This window comes from Crinia signifera, chromosome 4 (assembly GCF_055691185.1).
Source record: "Crinia signifera chromosome 4, ASM5569118v1, whole genome shotgun sequence".
NCBI lineage: Eukaryota > Metazoa > Chordata > Amphibia > Anura > Myobatrachidae > Crinia > Crinia signifera.
The window spans coordinates 313,534,112-313,552,666 of NC_139220.1; the positions used below are offsets into that span (position 1 = coordinate 313,534,112).

The 18,555-nt window shown below is 47.7% G+C and overlaps 1 protein-coding gene and 1 non-coding gene across 2 annotated transcripts; one reads left to right on the forward strand and one right to left on the reverse strand.

The window, feature by feature from the left end:
- Positions 1-452: 452 nt before the first annotated feature.
- Positions 453-15,308, forward strand: LOC146075856 (transcription factor HES-7.1-B-like). Its single transcript, XM_083185519.1, has 3 exons — positions 453-577; positions 11,963-12,058; positions 13,996-15,308. The coding sequence occupies exons 2-3, from the start codon at positions 12,047-12,049 to the stop codon at positions 14,410-14,412; spliced, it is 429 nt and encodes a 142-aa protein (XP_083041645.1). The 5' UTR covers positions 453-577; positions 11,963-12,046; the 3' UTR covers positions 14,413-15,308.
- A 3,052-nt stretch (positions 15,309-18,360) lies between these two features.
- On the reverse strand, positions 18,361-18,434 carry TRNAT-AGU (transfer RNA threonine (anticodon AGU)). The gene has a single exon. It is a non-coding gene; the product is annotated as a tRNA-Thr (tRNA).
- Positions 18,435-18,555: the final 121 nt, after the last annotated feature.

Consider the following 18,555-nt stretch of genomic DNA (forward strand, 5'->3'; position numbering starts at 1 on the left):
ACCGGAAACAGGGATGTTTTATCGACATTCTATCGAGTCGACCTCTCATCCGATTAGTATTGACATGATCACTGTCGACATAACATGCCACCCCATGCTATATTCATCAGCCTCGCCCCAACCGCGGGTTCTCCGTATATTGGAATCCAGGTTTTGCTAAAAAATTAATATTCTCCCTAAGGGCCAGATGTATCAATCTTCAAAAAGTGATAAACGTCCAGCTAATCAGTGATAAACGTCCAGCCAATCAGTGATAAACGTCCAGCCAATCAGTGATAAACGTCCAGCCAATCAGTGATAAACGTCCAGCCAATCAGTGATAAATGGCCAGCCAAACGGCCCGCCATGTCACCATCTGGGTCTGAAAACGACATTTGGGAGCTGGTTGGCTGGTGGTTTATCACTCTCCACTTTATCACTGTTTGAAGCTTGATGTTTAACCTTCTTCTTCCAGGAGCGAGTTGTATACTGTTATATGACTGCAGATGAGCCATATGCGGTGTGGACATGACAGGAGATTATAGAGGCCGGATGTGCATAGGTTAGAAGGCACCATACAGTCATCGCTGGTATTCAGGTAATTACTGAGGCTGGGCTGGTGATTCTCCTTCTCCGCCCCACTGCTCTCTCTTTTCTATACACCCTCCGCCCTCTCTCCGGGATTCCTTCATGCCCATTCATCTCATCCCTCAATGCCTGATTACCCCCTACTCTTCCGGTACTGCCCCCCTCTGTGGTCCTTCATTGTGGCCACCTGCCCCCCTGCCAAGCATCCCCCAACAATTCATTTAAACTTAAACCCCTCCTGTCCATGGCTCAAACATTAAATGCATCTTAGCCTCAGTGACTTGTGCCTGGTCCTGGGGTGCTGGTTACAATCTAGAACATTGTTCTATGGGGGTGGGGGGGTGGGGGGGGGGGGGGTATTCAGACCTGCTCGCATGGTTGTGAATTCATAGGCCAGGCATTTATTGGTACCTGTGTACTGTACGCATGGCCATTCTGAAATATGATCCTGCAACTTTTTTTTTATTGCTGGCCGTACGCAAGTTGATTGGCAGGAAGCTGGTCAATGGGGGTGGTAACCGGTCACCTAAATGGGATTCCCAGGTAAAATGTGAGGTAAGTCGTGTGACGTCAGCTGCGGCCCTGATCTGACTGTTTCTATTGCACCTGCCGAGTTAGTCCTGGGCTATGCACAGACTGCACAGACTTAAAAAAATCATTAGATGGTGAACGGCTAAGCGGCTAATTCAAAGAGGGGGCCATACCAACTGCTGGTGAATTTTGAACTTGGCTGCAGCCCCCCAAATCCCCCCCCCCCCCCTTGATCCGCCACTTTCTTCCTAGTCTCATTACTTCCTAGTCTCAGCTGCAATTTTACAGGGATGTGGTTAGAATCCCGGTGGTCAGAATTCTGAAGCCGGCATTCCGACTAGCAGCAAGAAGACCGACGCCAGAATGCCGACATTGATGAGAATGTAGTTGCAGTCAGGGCTGCCGAGAGGGGGGGGGGGGGCGGTAATTAGTACCTCAACTTTAGAGGGTTTTTTCACTCTCCTCGTAATAATTTTGGGGGCCACTGGGGCCCAAAAGTAGTGTAGCCTGTCCTCTTGCTTTGAGCCGCTTTCCCATTGCCGATTGGAGGACACGTAGAGGGTACAGCATGAATAAGTCTGGGGAAAAATCATGATAAACTCATGTCGATCTTTTATTTGCGTTGACCATTTGGTGTCAACTTATTGACTGTCTACCTAAAGATTGTGTGTGAGCCATCCGGATACCAGAGGTCAGGGTGCTGCGGCTGCGTCACGTCTCTGCCACTCAGATCTCTGCTAACACCTGGCAAACAGGTTACTGTGAGATTTTATAATGTATGGGGTCATTGCGTCGACTGTACGAAGGTCGACATACATTAGGTTGACCGCTGAATGTCGACAGGGTTAAGGTCGACAGGGTTGGAAGGTCGACACAAGCCTACGGTCGACAATGGGAAGGTTGACAGTCAAAATGTCAACACCAATTTTTCATGTTTTTTTTTTTTGTGTCGCGAATGATGACATGTCGGCATTATCACCTTCTCCATGCGCTGCATCCCCTCGGATTATGAAATACAGCCGAACTTCCGACCCTGTTCACCTTAGCTATGTCGACCAATTGCAGGTGTCGACCTAAGGCCTGTCAATCTTCAGTTGTCGACCTAATGTATGTTGACCTTCATAGGGTCGACCTAGTGACGATATCCCAACTTTATCATGCGGTGTCTGTGTCATGCTGCCACCTGCTGGGACCTGTAGGGTAGTGTCGGCCAGTAACTAGGGGTGTGGAGCTGGGTAGGGATCATTGGATAGACAGCAACTAGGTCGACAAGCATTAGGTCGACACCACTAGGTCGACATGACTGAAGGTCGATATGCAGGAAGGTCGACATGACTGAAGGTCTACATGGGTCAGGTCAATAGGGTGATTAGGTCGACACAAGCTTTATGTCGACATATGGAAGGTCAACATTCAAAAAGTTGACAAGGGTTTTTAAACTTTTCGACACAGTCAACATAGACACTAAAATGTAGCACGGCACTGGCTGCGCTTGGCACACTATTTTATTCACCCACCGCCCCCTAGTGGATGGTAGGGCATGAAATACCGTCTGTCGGCACATATTGGCTCCATGTCGACCTAATGACCCTGTCAATCTAACCCGTGTCGGCAGTGCTCAATTTCTATGGGGTGAAAAATCACCCTGTATGTATGCCGCCTAAAACGTGCTCATAGGAATGGAAAACAATTCAGAGAATGGAATTACACCGGAGGTGGACACTATAACGGTACGCAATGCCGACACGCACACAGGCGGCCAATGTAGGGCCTGTATGCAAATGCATTCATATCTGTGACTCTGTACGCAGCCACTGTACGGGAATACACAAATGTTGCTGCCGCCTGGATTGGTGTCAAGACGCTCATCGGACACTTCGCAAATCCCATTATTTACTTTAATGGAAATCTGATCCTGATGCCCTCTTAGGAAATTGAGGCCCAAATTGATGTTAGCTAAGACGCTGCACGCTGCCCGGCCGCATCAAATGATGTCTCCTGCCTTTTATTTTCGAGCACTCGGATGAAGATGGGGCGTGCGGTTGATGTCCTGTGACGCCAGCGGCCCGCTCCCGGCAGGCATTGGCCTGCCCGCGTACCCATAGGAATGCTCAGCGTTTATCATGGGGACGCCCATAACAGGTAAGTGCAGACGCTGATCCCGGCGGGACCACGCACCCGGCAGAGAGCGCAGGAAGTTGATGTCACACGTTGCCCGGCCATAGCCTTCAAATGAGTGCGACAGTTTAAACCATCACCATGGCAACACAAACAAATAACACTACCAGCTTTATACGCTGGAACAATACACAGTTTAAAAACATACAGCAACAAATATAAGGATTACAGATAACGGGGATATAAAATTATGAGTTCAGACGTACCAGATTGTTCGTCGAGACCGTTAGGGGATAGAAGTGGCGGATTAAAGCAGGGGCGATAGGGGCGGTCACCCCGGGGCCCCCACACATCAGGGGGCCCCCTCACTCACGGCGCAGCTGCTAAATGATGCCGGGCAGCATCTGAGTGAGTGCTCAGACACTGCCCAGGAGTTCCCGATCCCCGGCCCGCAGTATAGCGGGTATAGGCAGTCCGACGTCTGACCGTCATGCTGCGCAGGCCGCACCGGCCATATCCTGTTGCAGCTGCGGCCGCCCGCCCTCCGGGCGGCTCTGCTGCTGCTGTTGATGGCACCACCCGCCCTCTCCTGTCTGCCCTGCTCTGCCTCCCGCTGATTTCTGACATTGTCGGCGTGATCTGGGGGGGCATCGTTGGCGTGATCTGTGTATGGCGTATATTGAAAATCCCTACCCATTCCAGGGTGCGGGAACGTTGCCCCCTTATCAGTCTGATTTATAGGCCAACTTTTCATAGCTATCTTTTTAACAATCTGGCTCATATCATTGTAGGTAGTGACCCATGGGATATAAGATTTGGCATCATCAGATTTGATCTTATGAACAAGGAGATCAGCGCTGTCTAGACTGAGTGCTCTCTCTTTGGCTGCACCAGTTAATGATGTCCTGGATAACCTCGTTGTAAGAACTTAAGGACCACATCGTCCATTTGCCTGATCCAGCCACATCAGGACCGGAGACAAGTCTTCTAAAGGTGCCCACACACTAGAACGATTTTTGGGCTGATTTCCGATAAATCGACCAATATTGGTCCGATGCGTGCTCCCGTGGATCTTTTGCTAAATCTTCTAATCTTACGTGCTGCACGAAAGATCAGAAGATCTAGCAAAAGATCCATAGGAACGCACAGGGGATCTTAAGAGAAATCTTTGGTGAAGATGGGCTCTGGCCTGAAATCTTTTGTCCAGGACGGACAAAAAGATTTCAAGGCTAATTTATGCGCACATCTTATGATCGCAGATCTTTCTAGTGTGTGGGCACTTTAACAAGTTGTTCTTGTCTGTAGGCTTTGTATAAAGAGATGTATTAATGACGCCATTGGCCAACCTTATCTCAACGTCTAAAAAGTTGACTACCACCACACACACACACACACATGCTCGTGTGTCAGGCTGCTGGGTATGTACAATAGCGAATCTCATGCACATTTCCGGGGGGCCTCATTGTGCTCCTACTTCCTGGGCAGAAAATTGGATTTAGCAGCTAATGCAATATTTGCACTGGGAGTGAGGGAGAAGGGAAAGGTGGGACACTTCTCCAATCCATTGTCCACCCCCCTGATCCATCTAAAGAGGGATTTAGCCGGGGCTTATCCCCCTAATCCATTTTATCTCTGGGGCTCATTATACTGTTCTCATTTTGCCCTTTTGTGACTTTTAATCTCATCTCATTTTTCCCCCATTTTGGTCCAGTAACTGCTTAGATATTCGGGATGCCCTAATGCTTCCTCGCTCTCATCTCTCCAATGGGTCGGAGCTTCCATAGAAACTGCGGATTACCACTGGAAATCCATCACAAAGAGCAAATGCCTGCGGTCTGATGGCGGATGTAGGGGGTGGGCACTTTCTTTAAAGTTATCCCTAAAGTTTTTACTGTACAAGCAGAAACCTTATTCGATCGGGGCTGTTTAATTCTTGAGTCAAGCTATCATCCTGGTATGCGTCATAAACTTTCCCAGAAATATGGCAGCGTGCATGCAGTAACTGCTATGATCCATTAAAGCCCTCTGTGATCACTAACAGCTGGCCAAAAACTGTAAACAGCACCTGAGCTGTAAAGGGGGGTTCCAAGACAAGGCCTGGCTGTTTATATTTGCTGCCTGGTTTCTACTTACTATACTACGCCAAATCTGAGGTGATTGACATCAGGTCCAATTCGGTGCAGCAAGTCGGACCTGTGTATGAGGACCTTTAAATGTACTACTTTGCGTACAACCTTCCGAAACTTTTCCTGAATGTAATGCTTTAAAAATTGTGCCAAGCTTAAACGTCATTATTTCCGTAGTAGCTCCGCCCCTGGCGATTCTGGTAGGTTGCCTTGTTAAAGCGTTCTTCCAAATGGCCGCAGTAATTGTTATAAACAGGGATCATCTCTATAAACTTAATTGCATAAATATTACAATAAAGGATGTAGGGATTGCTCAGCTCTCCATTACCCCCCCCCAGATCTCACAGCTTGTTACACTGTCATTTCATTAATTAGGTCCTTATGGGAACACAGTGGATGTGGAGTGTGTATGTTGTATTATGTGCAAGGATGGGTAAGCCTCCGCTGATTGGCCGGGGTGTGTGCCTGCTCTTTGCTGATTGGCTTATCTCTATGTAAAGGGAATTCTGTGTGCAAGTGGTGGTCCTGTATATATAAGTAGGGTCTCTTAGCCCCCCTATTAGTAAGAATATGCTTCTATAGGACGGGGAGACATAATACAGCAGCGGAATCAGCACAATGAGGAGCGACACTGAAGGACAATCCCCGGAGACCTCAAGAAAGGTTAAATATATCATCATCTATTAACTGTAATGGATATGCATTTATGTGTGTGTGTGTGTGTGTGTGTGTATGAGTGTATGTTTGTGTGTATATATATATATATATATATATACACACAAAGAATGTTTGTAGGGTATGAAATACCGCCTGTCGGCACATGTCGGCTAACAAAAAAAGCAGGGAAAAACTAATGTCGACATTTTGACTGTCGACCTTCCCTTCCTAAACCTAATGTTTGTGTCGACCGTCCGGGCCCTGTTGATCGTAGCAATGTCAAACTATTTCATGTGGGACCTAAGCAATGTTGAACTTTAGTGGTCAACCTAAATTTGTGTCAACCTTTATCGTGTCGATCTAGTGACCGCGACATTGAAACAAATGTTTTATTTAAAAGTTGGAGTAAAGGAAACGACTTCCTCATAGGAATAAGAAATGCCGCCTTTGCTGGTGATATATATATATATATATATATATATAAACACACGTCATGGGCCACCGTGTGCCTTCTGACCTGCAGAAGCACACTGCCCTAGTATTATGTAACATGTTTAATTCAAGACGGAGACACCTATTTGTGAAGCAGTAAGGAGCAGGGAGGGGTCCGAGGTGAGGGCTGGGGGGGGGGGGGGGGGGGAGGCACCTGTGGCCCATCGCTGGTCTAAAAGTCAATGGTAGCCAACTCCAGTCCTCAAGAGCTACCAACAGTTCACGTTTTCCAGGTCTCCCCACAGGTGCACTCATTACTCACTGACACATTTTAAAAGATCCCCAGGTGGAGCTAATTACTTCACTTGTGATTCTGTGAGGAGACCTGGAAAACGTTAACTGTTAACTGGTATCTCTCGAGGACCTTTAGGTGGCTACCCCTGGTCTAAGGCCCTTATTCTGGTTGGTGCGGTCAGAGCCGCACACGGGGCTCCGACCGCACAAACCAAGGGCCGCCCACCGGACGGATCGCCACGGCCGTCCATACACGGACGGCTGGCGATCCGCACAAAAATGGTGGAGGCTACGCCTCCACCATGGTGGGAGCTGCCCCCTGCCTTCGATGGTCGACGACCATCGAAGGCAGGCCCGCACGCCGCGGCAGCTCCCGCAAGCTCAGACCACACGGACAATCGTCCGTGTGGGAGCTTGTAAGGGGGCTGAAAGCTGACATCCGGCGACGTCAGCTTTCCGCCCCCATGTCATGGTAATGAGGGCGTCATGCCCTCATTACCATGCATACGCCCCGCGTTTGCATGGGAACGCCCATGAAACGCGGGGCGTACACATAGGGAAATGAGGGGCTGAAGCCCCTCACGCCCCTATACGCCCCCTTTGCGGCGGACAAAATCCGTCTGCGGCGAAGGGGGCTGCACATGCGCAGAATGACCTCTGCGCATGTGCAGACAAAAAACATCGGCGGTACGGCCGCACGCGGGCCGTACCGTGCCGATCAAAATAAGGGCCTAAGTGATGTGATGTTATAGAATTAGAACTGAATTTGCTCGGTACAGGACTCTTCGTAGGGTTGCACTGATCATCAGATTCTCAGATAGACAGGTAAAGTACCGCCACTAACCACTAGAGGCCACTCAACGGACCAAATTACTCCTTTGTGGCAAATGTACTTTGATGGGAGTTCTATTGAAGATAGGATGTTGCTATGGGTAACCAATCAGATTCTAGTTATTATCTTCTAGAAAAAATAATACGTAGAATCTGGTTGGTTGCCCAACATCCTACCTTTCACAGAACTCCCATTTTGGTAAAATGTACCCCTTGGTGTGCTAAAAGATGTCATAACAGCAAGTGAAAGCAATATTTGCAGGGACACTGATCTGTTTCAAACTTGCTGGATATGGAGGGAGGGAGCGGTGAAGGCAGAGATTGGAGGTGGGAGCAGATGGGGACTGGGGGTGGGGTGGAGAGTTTGTGGGCTAAAAACTGTCACCGTTCAAAGCTAATGTAAAACTGTCACAGTTCAAAGTGAACGTAAAAACTGTCACAGCTCAAAGTGAAAGTACATGGCAGAAGCCGTCTTTCTGACGGGCTTTTAACTAGTTATATAATAAATGCCATAATCCCGTCAGTATGTTCTAAACCTAGGAGAAAGATAAAGTACCAACCACCAAGCCCCTAACTTCCAGTCATTTTTTAAACTGTCTGTAACATGACAGTTAGGAGCTGATTGCCTGGTACTTTACCTCTGTCCAGTTTATCTCTCTCCAACGCTTAGTACAGGCATGTCCAAACTATGGCCCTCCAGCCGTTGTGAAACTACACATCCCAGCATGCCTTGCAATAAGTTTAGCATTCCCTAATAGCAAAACTGTGGCAAGGCATGATGGGAATTGTAGTTTCACAACAGCTGGAGGGCCATAGTTTGGACACGCCTGGCTTAGTACATAGCCCTGTACATATCACACCAGACCAACTGTAATACTGTCAGGGCAGGGCCGGATTATAATGGGGGCACAAGGGGTCAGTGCCCCTGGGCCCCCCTCTAGCTAGGGGCCCCCTGTGGTTGGCATGTATTTTTCAAAAAAAAAAATATATATATATATATATATATATATATATTATTTTTTTTAGCTAAAGGTTTTGTGCATGGGAGTGGGCAGGGGCTGGCTGGCAACTTTTAGCCTAGGGGGCAAGTCCAGAGCACTGGCCCATAATCAGCCAAGTCACCGTCGGAAGGAATGCTTTTGCGCGCCGTAGGCGCGCCGAAAAATTAGGGGCGTGGCCTATCATAAGGGGCGTTGCCTGTACCATGATTGTATTGTGTACCTGCAGATTGCACATTTTAGCGAACCTTGTAATACCCATTACACATAAAGCCACATGCCGTAATGCCAATTACACATTATGCTGAACACCATGATGCCAGTTACACATTACGCCCAAACACTGCGATGCTAATTACTCAATACACCGCACACTGTGATGCTAATTACACATTATGCTGCACACCTTGATGCCCATTACACCCCATACTGTGATGGCAATTACCCAATGCTCCCCACACCGTAATGTCCATTACGCCCCATACCATGATGCCCATTACACCGCACAATGTGATGTCCACAGTGCCAGATATGCCCCCACAGTGCAAGATATTCCGCCACAGTACCAAATACACATATGCCCCCACAGTGCCAGACACAAATGCCGCCACAGTGCCAGATATTCTGCCACAGTGCCAAATACGCATATTCCTCCACAGTGCCAGATATGCCCCCAGAGTGCCAGAGACACATATGCCCCCACAGTGCCAGAGACACATATGCCCCCACAGTGCCAGAGACACATATTCCCCCACAGTGCCAAAGACAAATATGCCCCCACAGTGCCAGAGACACATATGCCCCCACAGTGCCAGAGACACATATGCCCCCTCAGTGCCAGAGACACATATTCCCCCACAGTGCCAAAGACACATATGCCCCCACAGTGCCAGATATGCCCCCACAGTGCCAGAGACACATATGCCCCCACAGTGCCAGAGACACATATGCCCCCACAGTGCCAAATACACATATGCCCCCACAGTGCCAAATACACATATGCCCCCACAGTGCCAGACACATATGCCCCCACAGTGCCAGATACACATATGTCCCCACAGTGCCAGATACACATATGCCCCCACAGTGCCAGATACACATATGCCCCCACAGTGCCAGATATGCCCCCACAGTGCCAAATACACATATGCCCCACAGTGCCAGATACACATATGCCCCCACAGTGCCAAATACACATATGCCCCCACAGTGCCAGATACACATATGCCCCCACAGTGCCAAATACACATATGCCCCACTGTGCCAGATACACATATGCCCCCACAGTGCCAAATACATATATGCCCCCACAGTGCCAGATATGCCCCCCACAGTGCCAGATACACATATGCCCCCACACAGTGCCAGATATGCCCCCACACAGTGCCAGATATGCCCCCACACAGTGCCAGATATGCCCCCACACAGTGCCAGATATGCCCCCCACAGTGACAGAAACACATATGCTGGGGTGAGGGAGGGGGGGGGGAGAGCGCTTACCCACTCGCTAGCTGCGGGCCGTGCTGCGGCTGGATCAGCTTCTCCAGCCCTCCTGCGCTGGCCGCGGCTTCCAGAACACGGCCGCGGCTACAGGAAAATGGCCGCCGGCCTCCTGCACTGAGAACATGTCCTCAGTGCAGGGGGCCGGCGGCCATTTTCCTGTAGCCGCGGCCGTGTTCTGTAAGCCGCGGCCAGTGCAGGAGGGCTGGAGAAGCTGATCCAGCCGCAGCACGGCCCGCAGCCAGTGGGTGGGTAAGCGGCCCGGGGGGCATATGGTACTCTGCCCCCCGGCCCAGCCCGCCCCTGGGAGTGGGGTAGTGCTGCAGCTTCACCTATCTGCCAATGTGACAATGATTAATGGTGCTGAGCATTGGGTGCCAAGTGTGCAATGCATTACTGGGAGTTGACTAAGTCCCATGACACTTTGCACCAGAGGGCAGAGGCTGAGAGCTTTGTGCTGAGCTCTGATTGGTGGAGCTCCTTACATGCTTCTCAGGACCCATGGATAACAGCAGCAGCCTAGTCATGGGAGGGTTTTTAATCAGAGGCAGCACTGGGACTGTGAGGTCTCCTACAGAGTAAGGTGCAGAGGGACAAACACAGGCTTTTCATGTGGTATGTATGTATGTATGTATGTATGTATGTATGTATGTATGTATGTATGTATGTATGTATGTATGTATGTATGTATGTATGTATGTATGTATGTATGGTATGGTATGTATGTATGTATGTATATATATATATATATATCCATATCCATATCCCCTGAAGTTACCCATTGACCAAGTTTATACTGCCTTTACTCTGTGTTTTGACAGTGTAATATTCCCCCATGAAGTTTGCAGCCAGTAATGACAAGTGCAAGGGGGCCCCCCTGTCTAAAGTGCCCCGGGCACCCCGAAGTCTTAATCTGGCACTGTGTCAGGGTCATCATTCTCAAGTGAGGGGGGATTGTTTTGTTTTCTTTCAGTATTTGTAGTTTTATTAATGTCTGCCCTTAAAACCAGACCAACCCCCCAAAAATACAAAACCTGAGACCTTCACTATAGTACACAACGTTATTGTCACAAAGCGGTGAATGAATGGTCCGGTTACAAATCTCACCTGGTCATAAATGGGTTAATAAATAACAAGTAAAATATACGTTTGTGACATTTCCCAGCATGCATTGCTACCTATCACCTCAGAGATATGAATACTTCTTATGGAAGTAAATATGGCAGCTTCCACTGTGTAGGTCGTGATGTAGGGGCACTTGAATGCTAATTTAGCCAATTGATCAACTCAGTGACATCCATCCAATGTCATCCTTCTGCCAACCTTTGCCTTCCCTGCTTTTTGTTAGTCATCCTCTGCTGTCCCCATCACCCTCTGCCTCTTCTATCCCTGTCATCCTCTGCCTTGCCATGCAGCCACTGCCTTAACCTCTCTCCCACTGTCACCCTCTGAATCTCCTTTCCACCCTCTGCCACCCCCATCGACCTGTGCCAGCCTCTTCACGCACTGTTTCCCCATGCCATCCTTTGCCGCCCCATCCCCCTATGCCTTTGTCCACCCCTGCCTTTCTCTGCCATCACCCCTGTCACCCCTACCACTCACCATAACCCATTGCTTCTTCCTAGTCACCTTGTCTCTGTTATCCCGTCACCCTCTGTCTCCTGTCACCCACTGCCTCTCCCTAGTCACTTTGTCTCTCTGTCATCATGTCACCCTCTGCCTCCTCCTGTCACCCACTGCCTCTCCCTAGTCACCTTGTCTCTCTGTCATCATGTCACCCTCTGCCTCCCCCTAGTCACCTTGTCTCTCTGTCATCCCATCACCCTCTGCCTCCTCCTGTCACCCACTGCCTCTCCTTGTATGATCGCAAAATCAATATGTGTGGATTTTTTTTTGCTTCATACGCAGATCTTGAAACCTCAGGTAGAAAAAAGGAGGAGGGAGAGAATTAACAACAGTCTGGAGCAACTGAGGGTCTTATTATCTCAAGCAATGGCCAATGAGGTGAGGTGCTGAGATTGAACCCTTTATTTAAGCTGGCTATAGATTGCATGATTATTGCAGGCAAATCCGCGGCAGCCGGCGGCACCGATCATTGGATTGCCACCATACACTGCATGATGTACGAAGGCAGCCTTCATGGGCGTGGATCACAGGATTGACAGTGTCTAGGCCAAGAGTCAATAGGTCGACAGGCACAAGATTGACAATGACAAAAGGTCGACACAATTAAAAATGTCGACATGGGAAAAAGTAGCCAAATTAAAAGGGTGACATTAGTTTTTCATGTTTTTTGTTGTTATGCCGACACCTGAACATGTGGATCCCCAATTTGTGTAGTGCGTGTCAGGTTCCTTGGAGTCAACATGGATGGTAAAGTAAAAAAAAGTCCTACAAAGTACAAAAAAGTTGACCTAGAGCATGTCGACATTTTGTCAACTTCGGCCTAGTGCATGTCGACCTTTTGGTGTTGACCTATTGACTGTTGACCTGTATATTGTAGATCGATCATCTGGATCCGGGCCTTCATTCCCTGCATGGAATAATCAGAGGGACGGCTGGGGTGGATTGTACAGATTAGATCATTCAGGGTTGCCGACCCTCCCGGAATTTGCGGGAGTCTCCCGAAAATCGGGTCACCCCTCCCGGCCCCCGGAAGGGTGAGAAACCCTCCCGGAATCAGGGGGACCCCCATTGAGCCCCCCCCCCATCGCAGCATTTAAATGCCGCAATCCGCGGGTCTCAGAGGAGGGGGCGGAGCTAAAACGGCACAATCGTGTCATTTTAGCCCCGCCCCCTCCATGGAGATCAGTTATTTCGGCTATTTGCCGTAATGGGGGCGGGGCTTAATGACATCACCATTAAGCCCCACCCCCAAACTTGTAACGAAATATGGTACTTATGTAGTATCTGGGCTGCCGATTTAGAAATCGGATCGCATCGCATCGTATCGCATCGCATGCGACCAAATCGTATGCGATGCGATGGTCAAGATTTTTCCATAGGATTCAATGTTAAAATGGTCTGAGTCCATTTGAACATAGAATTCAATGGGAAAAAGGGGTCCTTTTCCTTTCCCCACTATCCAAGTGGGCATGGAGTTGGATATAAACCTGTGGCGAGCGTAGCGAGCCACCGAGCCCGAAGCGTGGCGAGCGTAGCGAGCCCCGCGAGGGGACACAGAATACTTTTTAAGAAATATGCGTCCCCGCGCGGGGCTCGCTTCGCTCGCCACGCTTCGGGCTCGGTGGCTCGCTGCGCTCGCCACGCTATATAAAATCAACTCTATGCCCACTTGGATAGTGGGGAAATGAACAGGACCTTCTTAACATTGAATCCTATGCAAAATCGCATCGAATCGCATCGCATCGCATCGCATCTGATTGTATGCCTTAAGGTAAGGCATACAATCACAAAATCGGCAGCCCACATACTACATAAGTACCCGAAATATTCCTCTCCGGGCTTCTCCCGGAGAGGATTTTTTGCAAGTCGGCAACCCTGAGATAATTCGATCAAATGATCCAGACTGATAGGCGGACATTACTGATCAGGCCGAAGACATTACTTATTGGCAGCTGTGGATTGTCTTTCGAAGCCTTTTATATAACATTGTCCTTATTTTACACGTTTAGGTGTAGGGTATTATTATTATTATTATTATAATTTTCTTTATAAGGCGCCACAAGTGTTTCGCAGCGCCGTACAAAGGAACAATACAGGGAGACAAAACTTGGCATAACATTGAATAAATAACAAAAATACAGTACAAATAAAGAGGGTCTAGTCTGCTGAGAAGATCATGATGTCCAAGGAATGTAGTACAGTGCAGATATTCCCTGTTCCTGATAGCAGCAGACGTTACATCCTATGGACATCTGCACCTTTGTCTGGGCAAGAAATTGCTGGTTAATGTACTTATTTATCTTTTACTCTAACAGAAACTGAAAAACCCAAAGATCGAGAAAGCAGAGATTCTGGAGCACACCGTAGAGTTCCTCCAGTCCAAGATGATGCCGCCTGAGGTCCAAAAGGAACTCGACCAGAAATTTCAGTCTGGCTTCCAACGATGTCTCCAAACCACTGTCCACATAATAAACTCCAACCAACAGTTCTCCAAAGTGAGCAGAGACTTTCTCTTCCAACAGTCGTCTTCCGTAAATATGCCGGAGACATCTTCTACCACTGTCCAAGATTCCGTTCATCACCACAAAACCTTTCCTCCTATTTCCCACCAAACATCCATATGGACCAGTCGCCCAAACAACACCACAGAAGACCTCACACATCATGTTGGCAATGTTCAAAGGGAATGGATTTCTGACCAAACAACAAGGTCATGGAGGCCTTGGGTGTAAACGGCCTGAATTCGTCAATCTGCCTTCAGTTAAGTCATCTTAAGACATACATCATCGTGTGTTCAACTTTAGCTGATATCATCCCATAATGCATGGGATGATATCCAGGCATGAGATAATAATACTGAATTCAATGGATATTAGTAAGCAATGGACTGCTGCAAAGAGATGCAGAGTGATCTGGAGTCCTACTAGAAAACCTCAATTGTTCATCGACAAGCACTGGGAGATGATTCCCTTTATTAAAACAGCCGTAGAAAAAATACAAGGACCGAACGTCTTCACAAATTATTCCTCCACCATCACTACTGTCCTGAATGATCATATCCTGTGGCTTGTATCATCTTTATTCAATGAAGGTAGCCATTTGGAGGGTCTAGATCAATAGATCACACAGGCTTTGTGATTTTAGAATTGGTTCTTCCAAAAAAATGGCTAACTCCACTGTATGTGGGTTAGGTGGTTTTCAAAAGGAATGTAGTAATAGTAATAATAATAATAATATTTATTTATTTATATAGCGCTTTTCTCTGAGAGGACTAAAGGTGTTTTACAATTACAGCATACTTGCCTACTTTTGAAAACTAGTTTCAGGGAGATTATAGTTGGTAGTAGAATTTTACATAGCGACCCACTGAGTCCTGCTCCACCAAAAGGGTGTAAGCCACTGTATCAACTGTATCATCAGTAGATTACCTAGGTCTTGGGTTTGAATCCAACCAATACTCTCTGTGTGGAGTTTGTATGTCCCCTGCTGTTTGCATGAGGTTCCTCCCACAATCCTATGCAGGTAGTTTAATTGGATTCTGAATAATATTAATGTATCTGTACATTAAATAAGGAATATAGACTGATGTTAACGACTAAACATTCGCTGAAATGCGCTGCAGAATCAGTGTCCACTATAAGTAACTGTAACAACTTTATTTATACTGTCATTTTGTTTTACATTTATAGTTGATAAATAAGAAAATGTATATCTTCCTTAAAACGTGTGTGTTTGTGTGTGTGTGTGTGTGTGGCGAGGCTATTGCAAATGGTTCAACTATTACAAAGCATTCATGCACATCGGGCCTGGAGGTTTTGGTGCTGCTGTAACTTCCTGCTGGAACATTTTAGTCATGGGTAAGAAATGTTGTGATAGACGTAATAAGCGACAGTGACATCTACTGGCTGCAAGAGGATACTACATGGCAAACTATAAGGCGGCTATAAAATGCACGAAGGTAGCAACACATAACTGATCGATCAGTTTTATGATTACAATCAGGGCCAGTGTGCAGGCTCTGATTGGGACCCCTGCTCTCCGGCAGTGCAATAGACTCTGGCATACCCTCCAACCAGGGCTATTTTTGTACAGGCTTCAGCAGGACCTGAGGCCCTTATTCTAGTTCACTCTTTCTGACAAAATATTTCTTAGATGGACAAAACTATGTGCACTGCAGGTGAGGCAGGTGTAAAACCCCACCCAAATCTAATTACCTCTGCACAAGTAACACCTGCCTCACCTGCAATGCACATGGTTTTGTCCATCTAAGAAATATTTTGTCTGAAAGAGTGAACTAGAATAAGGGCCTCAGTTCCTGCTGGAGCCTGCACAAAAATAGCCCTGCCTCCAACATTTTATCAATGGAAATCGGTACAGGGGGCGTGGTCACGGATATAGGGGCGTGTCTATGTATAGAGGGGGTGGGGCAACACCTCAGATATCCGTGACCACGCCCCCCACCTGAGGACGCACATTAAATTTAAAATTGTACAGTACCCCCTTGAGCTGCTCCGTCATCCGAGTCCCGCGGCTGCGGCGCCATTCAGATCACCGGGTGCACAGGAAGCATGCTGCACGGGTGCGCAGGCAGCGTGCAGGACGGGTGCCTAGTCTGTGCTGACATCATGTGACACATGAACGCTGGCTGTCGGGATGCCGCGCAAGGCACCACTGGGAACGGGAGCAGCTGCACTGGGACACATTTATCCCCACTCAGCCTGATAATATCTGTCCAATATCCATCGCAGCCCGGAGCCATTGCTTGCGGAGTTGGAGGAGCGACCACCGCCAAAGAAAATCGGTACATCGGTACATTTGGATTTTTGCCGGGACAGTCCGTTAAAAACCGGTACTGTACCGGCTAAAACGGTACAGTTAGAGGGTATGCTCTGGCATTGTAAAAAAGTCTACTGCGAATGGGCATAAGCCGCATAACCATAACTCAGGGTTGCCGACTTTCTTCTTCTCCTCTCCGGGAGAAGCCCGGAGAGGAGAGATTCAGTAGCCGCTTAGGGGGCGGGGCTTAAGCGTGAAATCACTAAGCCCCGCCCCCATGCTGTTAACCCAGCTAATTCAGTGATCCCCGTGGAGGGGGCGGGGCTAAAATGACGCGATTGTGTCATTTAGCTCCGCCCCCTCCTCTGAGACCCGAGGATTGCGGCATTTTAATGCCGCGATCCGTCGGACAGTGGGGGTCCCCCCTGAATCCGGGAGGGTTGCCCACCCTTCCGGGGGGCCGGGAGGGAGCCCCGATTTTAGGGAGACTCCCGGAAATTCCGGGAGGGTCGGCAACCCTGCCATAACTCCAGGAAAATGGCGTACACACCGCATTCCAGGACACTTCTCAGGACACTTCTACTGCGCATGGGCAAATAATATGATAAACTAATCACTTAAATCAGGACCCTGCTTATGGGAGCTCACAATCTAATAAAGGAGTGCTACAGGCTGCAGAGGTGCATCCTCTCAGTAACTGACCAGCAACATGCATGTGATCCTCTATTGTAGATTCTAAAGCTGACCGTCTGTCTAACCAACCAACCAACCAACCAACCAAGCAATTCGCTGTTTGGAAGGAGAATCTAGAAATGAACGGGTCTTCAGGGGATGCGGTGCACTGGCAACTGTGTCCATGTCGAAAGTGTCGACATTTGGGTAAAAAAAAAACAGTGAAAAAAACCATGCTGATCTTTTGACTAGGCACTGTCAACCTAATGCTTGTGTTGACCTATTGACCTGTCGACCTAAACCCATGTCGACCTAAACCCATGTCGACCTAAACCCATGTCAACCTAACGGTGTTGACCCAATGCTTGTCGGCCAACATGCTGTAGATCAAACCATCCCAACCCGTCCAAATATCTGTGCTACACTTTATTTTATCCCCTAAAAAATTGCCAGATTTCTCATGAAAGCATTTGTCATTGTCATCCTAGTATATGTTGAGCATCTCGTGTTGACCTAGACATTTTCTACCTACCGAATGACAATCGGGGGCAGATGTATTAAGCCTGGAGCAGATATAAAATCGAAGGTGAACCACCAGACCCCCAACTGCCATTTTCCCACCCCAACCTGTAATGTGACAGTTAGGGGCTGGTTGACTGCTGCATTATTACCTTCCACTTTATGACTTCACCAGGCTTAATACATCTTCACATGTGTATTTTTTTTTAGATTTTATTAAATTCTAATTTTTCACCACGTTAATATATGGTATACAGTCAGTAAAATGTTAGTTTTGGGGGTTTTCTAGTGACAAGTAGTGAATACAACAATGTTGCAAGGGTGATATATATTCACTAGTTACCAGTCTGTCAAAATGACGACTCCCAAATCGAATTGAATTCCCCCCGTAGAGGGGAGGAGCAGTGTTTATTATATCAGATTAGCACAATTCACAGGCTATACACAAAACTAATTTACACGCCGGCTGACATACAGTATGACGGGTGCTCCTGTTTCTCACACAAATTCAAGGGGGAAAAAAAGCTAAAGTAGGTCATTGTGATGGTTCAGTAAGTTGCATTTTTTTGTCTTGGCTGCATTATATTTTTGGCTGCCTTCATGGAAAAAAAAAGGAATTATGTGAAAATGTTATAGTAAAAATTAAACATCAATTTCATAAAAAAAAATAAAAAAAATAAAAAAAATAATAATAATAAAAAGAAAAAAAACATAGGCACTGCTGAGATTTGAACTCAGGATCTCCTGTTTACTAGACAGGCGCTTTAACCAACTAAGCCACAGCGCCAATGGAGCCCAGGGGTGGAAAAGGTTCTTCAGCTGGTCACAGGTACATGTGTACTAACACTGAGACCCAAAACCATCAATTCCCCCAAAAGTTTTTTAAAAGCCTTTATTCTTATATAAAG